Below are 11,228 nucleotides of genomic sequence, written 5' to 3'. Positions count from 1 at the left end.
GGAGGGAAATGGTCAATCATGATAAGATTATAAGAGCTCATTGGCTACTTAATAACTTGGTTTACGGGCAAATATGCAGCTGAAACAGAACAGAAAATATACACACAAAATATAGACAATTTGATGAAAAGATGGAGTTTGAAGTGCAATTATGACACTGAATATCCACATTACACAAAGTCAAAATGGCTACACTCTTTGTGTCTGTGGCGCATGCCTAAAAAAATGCAGAACATCAATCGGTGTAGTTGATTCAACAGCCCAGATCCCTAAAAAACAGTGTGTGGCTGAGGCAAAATGGAGAGTTTGAGAAAGTTTTACCGTACATGGACCATTTTACTGCATAGTAAGTACTTTTACATGTGATACTTTCTTAAGGGTGTAGCTTGGCATCACCAGACAAATTCTCAAATGCTAATCAGTTTTTTAACCTCGCACTTGATTTTCAAATTTTCAGACCAGAATGCCTCTGTACGCAATTTGATAGACCTACAACCAATCAGAGTGAAAATAGTGCGATGTGGTGCTGAGCAACATAAACTGGCAGCAGAGCATGCACAGCTAAAAGCATTGAGGAAATGTAAGCATGTAGGCTCCCTCTGAATAGGAGGGTATATAGGGAAGCTAGCTAAGTACTATAAATGTTAAAGGGGCTCAGTGAGACTTGTGTGTTGTGCTAGAACTTACATGAAGTCACATCCCTTTAAGCCCCTTTAATACCAACTTAGAGCTTTCTGCTGTGTTTGTATTAGCGTTGTTATAATGTTCAGATGTTGGATGCATGTGCCCAAGCAAATGAAGCCTATTCCACCAGCCAATGATGTCATTTTAATATGTAACTAACACAACTTTGCTCTGGAAATGACACACGGTTAACACGGTCAATCATTCAGCTGCAGTGATGTCTAAAGTTGCTTCCTCTTTCAATTTGAAGTCTTATGTTTCGTCATCCAAACACGTAGTTAATATGTAAATTAACTTAACTTTTTTCCATGACCTGAGAATCAACTTGGGGAGCTGATTCTCAGCACATTTGAAGTATAAATACTGACTGAACACAGCGGACAGAATCAGTGGTGACTCGTTTAATCAAGGGAACCATTCATCAAATGAACTCATCACCAGGTAAGAGAGATGCTTCATGAAATAATTTCACTTCATAATGACTGGACTACATTTAGGTAGATGGAAAAAGATCAATTTTACATTAGTTGCGATGATATTTTTCTTTTGCATTCAGGTTAATATATAATGACAGTTAAACTAATTGGTGGTGAGATTAGATTTTATTATCATTATCATCATTCTCTCCCAAACAGGATTCTTCTGCTTCCAGAGTGAAAATGGTGGATTATAAAGTGACAGTTTTCACAGGCAGTCTCGACCATGCTACTACTTATAATGATGTCTACATTAAGCTGGTGGGCACAGATGGAGAGAGCCACCGCACCCGGCTCATAGACTACAAAGGGCCTTTAGCGTTCATCAGAGGAGCAGTAAGTCTGAAATATCCTTCTCTAAAGGTACAACAAGCTTCTCAGACTTATTTGTACATCACCAAGATATGTACTGCAGAGCAATACCTCAACCTATGACCACAAATGATGCAGATTGTATTGTATTTCAATTACTGTGATGTCATAGCTCCGTTCTTGGTTATTAAATAAACTTTAGTTTCACCCGATGTGTTTGGCAATTTCTGTCTCTGTTCCAGGTGTCTAATTTTACCGTGTCCTGCTCTGTCTCCATTGGAAAGCTGGTTCTGATAGAGCTAGACAAACAGCGATTCTCACTGTTCCCTGAAGAAGACTGGTTCCCTGCCAAGGTGGAAGTAAAATCCCCTGAGGGAGACACCTACATGGTCCCCATCTACCGCTGGATCACTGACAGCGAGGTGCATCGCTTCAGAGAGGGAACAGGTTTGTGGGAATTTGCTGATAGATAGACAGACAGACAGACAGACAGACAGATCCTGTCCTCCGGCAAAACTGAGAGCCAACGACAGACGCTGCCTTGTTAATGAGTTTATTCAGTCTGTTGGTGTTGCTTGCTTAAATGCCTGCACCACAGGACACCACAGCAAAGAAGATGGTGACAAGAGCCTCCTCAGGAAGTAAAACCAGCTCAGGCCCTTTATTGTCCAAAAAAACTATGAAGTACCAGAATCTGCTACGATAGGCTGCCAATAGCACGGCAGAATTAAAGTTTTGATGTCTGACATTCTGTAATCCTGTACGCTGTTCACTGTAATGAGACATTCAAGAAAGAGTAGCTCTGAAAGCTAGATTATAAGAACGTGTATAAGGAACAATCGAATCGAGGGTCTGAGGACAGAGCACGTCGTTCCATGTACAGATTGTGAAGCCCACTGAAACAATGTGATGGTGATTTGGGGCTTGATAAATAAAATTGATTTGAGTAAATTAATTCCAGCATTCCTTATATACCAACACGTTTAAACTTTCTTGTGGTTCTTCCTTTAAGCTCTGAGAGTGTTTGAAGACAACCACCATCTGGGCAGGTACAGTCGGGAGAAAGAGCTGAAGTGGAGAAAGGAAGAGTATCGGTGAGATCTCACATGCATACAAACCTGCTACACTTTTTGGTTGTATATACCTTAGTTTATATATATATATATATATATATATATATATATATATATATATATATATACATATATATGTATATATATATATATACATATATATGTATATATATATATATATATATATATATATATATATATATATATATATATATATATATATATATATATATATATATATATATATATGTATATATTTTTACACACGTTATATTATATATATATATATTCATGCTTTAATGCAGATAAACTGGTATTTGGACTGTCCTCACTGCTCTGCTCTATTTTTCCCAGCTGGGAAGTGTATAAAGAGGGAATACCACACTGCATAAAGGCAAGAGACCCTTGTTCTCTGCCTCCTGAGGTCCGCTTCTCCTTCACCAAGACTATACAGTTTGGCTTCACTGCAATCACAGGGTGAATTCCTCAAATTCTGTCAGATATTTCAGCTTTCAGCTCTCTAGACCTGCTTATAAAACAACATTTATAACAGTTAAGTCTATTTTTTTCTTTCATATACCAGGATGATTGAGCTGAAACTGGAAGGGTTGGCTGATTGCAAGAAGAAGTGGAAGGATATGCATCATCTTAATCGGGCATTCTGGCATAAAACTCACATGGCAGGTACTAAACTATCATAGTAGTTTAATGGAATATTTGATATTGTTTGTACGGAAGAGGATTAGGGCCACATGTGAATTTTTTTTTTAGTTCTGACTTTAAAGTCAGAATTCTGAGAAAAAAGTCAGAATTCTGAGAAAAAAGTCAGAATTCTGAGATTAAAGTCAGAATTCTGACTTTTTTCTCAGAATTCTGAGATTAAAGTCAGAATTCTGACTTTTTTCTCAGAATTCTGACTTTAATCTCAGAATTCTGACTTTTTTCTCAGAATTCTGACTTTTTTTCTCAGAATTCTGAGATTAAAGTCAGAATTCTGACTTTTTTCTCAGAATTCTGACTTTAATCTCAGAATTCTGACTTTTTTCTCAGAATTCTGACTTTTTTCTCAGAATTCTGAGATTAAAGTCAGAATTCTGACTTTTTTCTCAGAATTCTGAGATTAAAGTCAGAATTCTGACTTTTTTCTCAGAATTCTGAGATTAAAGTCAGAATTCTGACTTTTTTCTCAGAATTCTGAGATTAAAGTCAGAACTCAAAAAAAATTTACATGTGCAGACTTCTGACTTTATTCTCAGAATTCTGACTTTTTTCTCAGAATTCTGACTTTAATCTCAGAATTCTGAGAAAAAAGTCAGAATTCTGACTTTTTTCTCAGAATTCTGACTTTTTTCTCAGAATTCTGACTTTAATCTCAGAATTCTGACTTTTTTCTCAGAATTCTGACTTTAATCTCAGAATTCTGACTTTAATCTCAGAATTCTGAGAAAAAAGTCAGAATTCTGACTTTAATCTCAGAATTCTGACTTTTTTCTCAGAATTCTGACTTTAATCTCAGAATTCTGACTTTAAAGTCAGAACTACAAAAAAAATTCATGTGTGGCCCTAATCCTCTTCCGTATGTTTGCATAGTAGTACACATTCAACTGTATTTACTCAGATAGTCAACTTCATGAATCATGCTACCTAAAAATGTTTACATTGTTTCGACTCCTGAGATAAATTAGGAATTTTGACTGAATGCTTGATAATCTATCAGCTTCCCTGCTTGGCTCACTAAATGGAAAAATTCAAAAGGAAATGAATGTGTATCTCGGTCTTCTAGGTCTAGGTAACTGTATTGAATAACATATAATCAACACTCTGACTGACAAATGACTGAAACAACTAGAAACAGTGTCCAATCACGTCTGTCACTCTGATTTATGTGAAACAAATTGTTTTCTCATTGTTCTGTTTCACGTGCAGTGCACACTTATACTCATAACTTCCCTCTTTTTCCAGACTATGTTCAGGAACATTGGAAGGAGGATGTGTTTTTCGGCTACCAGTATCTAAACGGCATCAACCCCATGTTGATAAGACGCTGTGCCAACCTGCCCAGTAACTTTCCTGTCACTGATGACATGATCTTCCTCCGTGGTCAGTCTAGCTTGGGAGAAGAAATGAAGGTGACTGTCTCAACCTTGAGTGATCCTAGTATTAGAATCACGTTTGTGAGTGCAAGTCATTTCTCATCCTCCCTAAATGTCCAACAGAAAGGCAACATATTCTTGGTTGACTACAAACTTTTGGATGGAGTGAAACCAAATGTCATCAATAGGAAGAAGCAGTACTTGATGGCTCCCCTGGTCCTCTTTCACAAAACACCTCAAGATCAGCTGATGCCAATTGCTATACAGGTAAGATGATGAGTCAAATATAGGCAGTGTTGCCACAGTTACCTTGAAAAAGTAATCTGATTACTGACTCCTGATTACTCCTTTAAAAAGTAACTTAGTTATTTTACTGATTACTTGTTTTTAAAAGTAACTAAGTTAGATTACAAGTGACTTTATTAGTTACATTCAGCAGATGCTGACCCCCTCTCGTGTATGCGACATCACTCCCCGACACGCAAGATGAAAGCAAAAATATATATTTTTACTGAGAAAAAAAAAAAAAATGACAAAAATAATAATAACGCAGAGTAACTTGAATAAGTAACTTTAATATGATTGCTGGTTTGAAAATATTAACGTGTTAGATTACTCGTTACTGAAAAAAGTGGTCAGATTAAATTTTTAATCTGGCATCACTGAATATAGGCAATAATAAAGCTGCAAGCTAGAAGCATGATATGATTCAAACTATAAGATGTATGTTCCACTGTAACAGGAAGCATCCACTTTGCTAAAAGTTTTGAGGCAAGACTCTATCTGTGGGCCCTGTTGAAACGATCTGCTTGGTCTAAAGCTCATGTTGCAAGTGCGTTCAGGCACAGCACAAAGAGGCTATACATGTTTCAGACTAGTGAAGCAGCTGTCCTCCTGATAAATCCAGACGTCCACCAAAGGTGTCTAAAAATATTGTAAAGGATAAAAGTTTAATTATGTTTCTTAAATGTGCCACAGTATTAGTGACAATGACACGTTCATGGACATGTTTAAAATCACCAAATGCATGAATGTAAAATAAGAGTGTATGTGGGAAGCTATGTGAACCTGCCTGTGTAGGAGCATGTTACTGTCTGAACAATGCGCTCTTCAAATAGCATGAAAATACTGCGTCATTGAGCAGTTTTGTTGGTCATTGGCATCGCCTGTCTCAAAACAGCAGTGCGCCATAAGTGAGCCTGACCTCATTTTAAGAACAACATGCCCAGAGGCACACAGGTAGGTGCAGGGACTTTTGCTGTATCTGTAATAAATAGTCAAACATATGAGAAAAATCTAAATCATTATCCACCAGTCCTGGTGATGGATTCAACAGACTGAATGAACCTCATCCTCCTTCCTTCTCCTGCAGCTGAAGCAGACTCCAGCAGGCAACAACCCCATCTTCTTTCCTACTGATTCTGAGTACGATTGGTTGATGGCCAAGATCTTTGTGAGAAGTGCAGATTTCAACTTGCATCAACTCAATGCTCACCTGCTGCGCACTCACCTGCTGGCTGAAGTGTTCACAGTGTCACTGCTGCGCAACGTGCCCATGGTGCATCCTCTGTACAAGGTAACTGTGAGAGAGAATACTGAACCTACTGTAGTTTAAGTCTATTTAAACTGCTGATTGTTGTATTTTATAAGTAGTTCACACTGAAGCATCAAGCTTTCTGACTTGGTTGACAAATTTGTTAATAACAAAGTTCCTTCTCTGCCTCAGCTCCTCATACCTCACACTCGCTACACTCTGCAGATCAACATCATGGCTCGACTGCGTCTGATATCTAAGACAGGAGTTTTCACACAGGTATGAAAAGACCAACATAACCCGTAGAACCATATCATCTATGACAGTGGTCCCCAAGCTTTCTTGCACCATGGACCGGTTTCATGTAAGACATAGTCTGCAGCAGTTGTCCACTCGCCGTCCCCACAGCTGCAGTTCAGCCACTTTATCACCCAACTTGAATACAGTTGTCCATCTCCCTCTTCTTCCGTCTCTTCTCATCATGTTTTCCACTAATTTTAGCTAGCTTGAGGGCTGATTTTTTTAGGGTATACCGTGACTGAAACAGGTACGTGTCAAGCGCGCCAAGAGGAACAGACGGGTGTTGTTAAAAGAGAATCCGTTTTTCGAAATAAAACAACTTTCCGAGTATGATCATCAATATAATGGAAATAAAAAAAACTATTTATTCTTTCTCTGCATCCCGGTACCAAACGACCCACAGACCGGTACCGGTCCGCGGTCCGGTGGTTGGGGACCACTGATCTACGGTATTCCTTCTCTGACTGTTTTCCTCACATATGTGACTGATCCCTAGATTGCAGCATGTGGTGGAGAGGGTATGATCACAATCCTGAAGAGATCCATGTCGTCGATGACCTACAGCTCCCTCTGTATACCAGAGGACATTGCTGAGCGTGGACTGGAGGATGTGCCAAACTTCCACTACAGGGATGATGGACTCAGGCTTTGGGACATCATCAGCAGGTACTGTATGCATTATAATTTTAGGTCTCAGTTACATGATGTCATTAAAAGTCTTTATACTGCTTTACAGTGTAAAGACTAAGACAGTGGTAGGGTTTGTCAGAGGCCATGAAATAAGAACAAAACAAAAAGGCTGGTAACATCTTTTTAAAATACTGTTTACAGAAGCCAGCAGGAGAGTTAGACTGTAAAGTCAATTTGACACGATGACCAAACTGTGTGATTAGTACATCACGTGATGAACACATGTGATATAAGCTTATGAGAAGAAACAGCTGTAAAAGTGATGATTATAATTTTGAGCGTCATATCTCCTGTGGTAACTTGTTTCAGTGACATAATTTGATCTATTTGTTCTGCTAGCATTACAAAAACAGTGTGTTTCTACTGCAGTGTGTATAGAAACGTGGAAGTCAATCAGGAATGCGTTTTACTGAACTTATCCACATTTCTCAAAGGTTTGTGCAGGAAGTGCTCAGCTACTACTACAAGAATGATGCTGAGGTCAAGCAAGACTCCGAACTGCAGAAGTGGATTTCGGACATTTTTGTTCATGGATTTCTCTCCAAGAAAAGCACAGGTGGGCTTTACTGAAAAGCAAAGCCTAATGATGATAAATGTGCTCACTAATGTACCATGTTATTGTTAAGTTCAAATATGAATTAACTTTTAATGTTATTATCTAAACACAATATTCTTTTTAATTTTCAGGAATTCCTCAGAGCTTCACCTCTGTGGCTGAGTTGGTCAAGTTCGTCACCATGGTGATCTTCACCTGCTCAGCACAGCATGCGGCTGTCAACTCTGGACAGGTGAATCTTTTTAATCTAAGCCTAGAGCCATGCTTAATGAAGCTGTACTTTGACACAGTCCTGCTTTGAGCTACATTCAACAAATGATAATATACTCAGTTATGATGTTTACTAAGATCACTATCTTAGTTTACATTTGGTACAAAAGCATAATGCCTTGTTTTCACATACAGTATGTATGTGTACGGAGGAGAGTCAACCAGAAGTCCATTCATTCCTATAGAATCTCTGTGTGATATCTGATGTGCCTGTGAAACTCCTGTTGGGCCTCACATTACACAAGGCCCGATTAAGGAGTGTTTAACAACAATAAAAGGGGGATTTAGGTTAAATTTGGCTATCAATAGTAATTAATGATTATTTAGAATAATTTTTAATTATGATAAATAATATGATCCAATTTGCATTAGATCACCTCGGGGCAACACCCTTGAAGAAGGGAAAATATAGCAGTTTTACTAAATTAGTCTCATAAAAACGTACTGAACTGTTTATAACTCTGGTTAATAATTAACTTAATAACTACAACCAAATTTACAATAACAGCTAGTAATGGTTGTGTGTGTGTGTGTGTCTGGCAGAACAAAGAAACAATGGCGGTCACTGATATCACGTGTGGGTGTGATATGATCTAGGCTCAAGGAATGTGTGTGTGTGACGTGATGCCAGGTTATAGAAGATGGTTAGTTGCATGAAGAGACCCTGAGTCTGTGTGAAGCATAATTCGACTAATGTTGAATTAGCCGTCAAGGGAAGCAAACTATCAATAACTTGACATAAGGTCACAATAACACCAACAGTGAACAAACACATATATTGAACACAAATGCATTACATCAACTAGAGTTTAAAGTCCTGTGCTTAGCCGTACTATGCTATGCTATCTAAGCCCAGTTCAACGTTACCAGTCTTTGATGAGAAGGTGCTGGTGGTTGCAGGGAAAGTTGGGGCTCCAATGTTGAACAAAGCTGTTCTTGTTGTGCAAGGTTTGATGAAAATCGGCAGAGGAGGAGCTCCTTTCCTTTGCAAGGATAGCAGCTTGGTGCTAACCTGCTTGGTGTTCCTCAGATCCTCAGATTTGCAGGACCTCGTGTCGCTGCAGTGAGGAGAAGTTCTTTGGGCCTGCTGCCAATGCAGCTTGTAGCCCTTGAAGATCCGAAGTTGAAGGAGTAGAGGGCGTTGAGTAAGAGAGCGAGAACAATGAATGCTCTGGGGTTTTGACTACCTGATCAGCGGTGGGTCTATCACCCTGACCAATAGTAGCTCAAACCTGAATTTTGCACCTAGGTGTGAAGAAAGGGGAATTCTGGGACACTGAGTTCAGTTCAGAGTCCATTTTGAAATCCACAATGAATGACTTCATCTGTGGGTCCCAACACTCCTCCCCTCTGTAATATTTTGGACCAGAATTTGCCTTGAGTAAAATTTTATTGAAAAAAATAACAAAAATTGATCTTGGAGAGACCGTATGATAGTGTGTTAGCTTAGCTAACAGGCTGCTAACTAGCTAACATTATTGGTCCTGTTCTTGTCCATGTAGTGCTCCAACCTCAACCTCACCTAGCGTAAAACAGACAGAATTAGCCATTCACATTTGGTTAAACAGGTAGTTTATATCCAGCCATAAAGAAATGCATTTCCTTGCGTTGGACACTGGGGGCATTATCCATATCGTTACAGATGTATGGACACCAGTCACACACAATTGGAATTTAGGCATAAGTATGATGTCCCAGAGTGTGAAACTTTGCAGATGTTTTACACAAACTGTAAAGCTTAATATGGCCTCTTTAATCAGTCATCTGTCAATCATTCTTTGCAGTATGACTTTGATGGCTGGATGCCCAACGCCCCCAGCTCCCTGCAACGTCCTCCACCAACCAAAAAGGGGAAAACAAATGAGGACACGATGCTGGACACATTCCCTGACGTCAACACAACAGTAAAGGGAATGGCCACTGTGTGGCTACTCAGCAAGCAGTCCACTGACTTTGTAAGTGCTAAGACTTAATTAAAAATGACATAAATAATATCTATATTCAACTAGCATAAAGTCTTTACATAGGTTTATATATAATCACAGCCAAAATACCACCTTTGAGCCCCTGATAAACATCCTGCACACTTTCTAAAACTGAACATTATGTTCACAATAGTTTATGTTTAATAAACAAAACATGAAATGTTTGTATGTATGATCTCATCAGGTGCCTCTTGGCCATTATCCGACACACCATTTCACTGAGGAGACTCCCTGCAAGCTGATGAAGGAATTTCAAGAAAGGCTTGAAGATTTTGAAGCTCACATTAAAGGCAGAAATGGAAATCTGGGAGTCCCATACACATACATGAATGCAGCCGAGGTAGAAAATAGTGTGTCCCTTTGAGTATCAGATGGTGTGAGCTCCTCAGCAGTGGGTCAAATTCAGGTCCTAACAAAAGTGAGAAAGGATCTGCATGTTCTGTTTTTAACTGTTAACTATACTTCTGCATGTGGTTCTTTTTATACAGCCAACTTGATTTATCTTTGGTTAAAATGTGCTCTTTAAATCCACAGTATAAAACTTATGTTGGTAATTTACATTTGAGCACCTTTAACATATACTTTTGTCCAAAGTTACTTACAGTAATTCATACATCAAAAATGTATACATACATACACTGATGGCAGTGGATACCCTGCAAGGTTCTGACAGCATATCAGGAGCAGTTTGGGGTTCAGTATCTTGCCCAAAGACACTTTGACATGCAGACCAAGGGAATCAAACCAATGGCCTTCCAATAACAAGGTGCTGGCTCTACCCCTGAACCACAGCCCCTGTATAATGAATGTAGAGGACATCTAATCAAACAAAATTTATGTTGTTTTGACTATATTATTGGTGTGAAAGACTTTTGAAGTAAACGGTGCCTCATGACTAATTTTCACTATGAAGTTAAATTAATTGTGCTTTGCTAAATGTACTATATGTTGTTATATGTATCTATATGTACTTATCACATGGAAAATACTATGTTCAGTGCAGTATGTCACCAGAAAAAGAGATAATTCCTCCCTGGTCCTGTGCTCCATGAGTCAGTTGTTTTTGTAAAACACCTGCCTGTCTTTAGACACTCAGATAGAAACTCTACAATAATAATAAAGAAATTATTCAAAACATCTATGCTGCGTTTTTTTTAACCCTAACACACAATGAAGCTGCTGCATTGAGAAGTTTGTTCTGAACACACTGTTGCACTTCAAAATGATTCACCTGCCCTTTAGGTTTTTAAAAGCT

The 11,228-nt window shown here is 38.6% G+C and overlaps 1 protein-coding gene across 2 annotated transcripts; it reads left to right on the top strand.

Moving 5' to 3' along the window:
* The first annotated feature begins 210 nt into the window (after positions 1-210).
* Positions 211-11,112, top strand: LOC115580546 (hydroperoxide isomerase ALOXE3-like). Of its 2 annotated transcripts, none has more exons than XM_030415053.1 (16): positions 211-346; positions 1,003-1,125; positions 1,320-1,496; positions 1,757-1,919; positions 2,485-2,566; positions 2,900-3,022; positions 3,129-3,229; positions 4,508-4,674; positions 4,762-4,905; positions 6,011-6,214; positions 6,365-6,451; positions 6,969-7,138; positions 7,597-7,718; positions 7,850-7,950; positions 9,773-9,943; positions 10,158-11,112. In XM_030415053.1, exons 3-16 carry the CDS (start codon positions 1,344-1,346, stop codon positions 10,335-10,337), a joined length of 1,968 nt encoding a protein of 655 aa, XP_030270913.1. In that variant the 5' UTR covers positions 211-346; positions 1,003-1,125; positions 1,320-1,343; the 3' UTR covers positions 10,338-11,112. The 2 variants fall into 2 exon arrangements, with proteins under 2 accessions (XP_030270913.1, XP_030270904.1); XM_030415044.1 differs by having other exon boundaries at positions 1,715-1,919.
* Positions 11,113-11,228: the final 116 nt, after the last annotated feature.

This window comes from Sparus aurata, chromosome 1 (genome assembly GCF_900880675.1).
Source record: "Sparus aurata chromosome 1, fSpaAur1.1, whole genome shotgun sequence".
In the NCBI taxonomy this organism is placed as follows: domain Eukaryota; kingdom Metazoa; phylum Chordata; class Actinopteri; order Spariformes; family Sparidae; genus Sparus; species Sparus aurata.
The sequence above is the reverse complement of the archived record's forward strand: the minus strand, read 5'-3'. Positions and strand labels throughout refer to the sequence as shown.

Bases quoted from the DNA above. Each gene is read 5' to 3' on its own strand.
- LOC115580546 (XM_030415044.1), top strand. From the start codon at position 1,344: ATGGTGGATTATAAAGTGACAGTTTTCACAGGCAGTCTCGACCATGCT. The intron at 1,497-1,714 runs GTAAGTCTGAAA...TCTCTGTTCCAG, and splicing joins TAGCGTTCATCAGAGGAGCA to GTGTCTAATTTTACCGTGTC. The intron at 3,230-4,507 runs GTACTAAACTAT...CTCTTTTTCCAG, and splicing joins GCATAAAACTCACATGGCAG to ACTATGTTCAGGAACATTGG.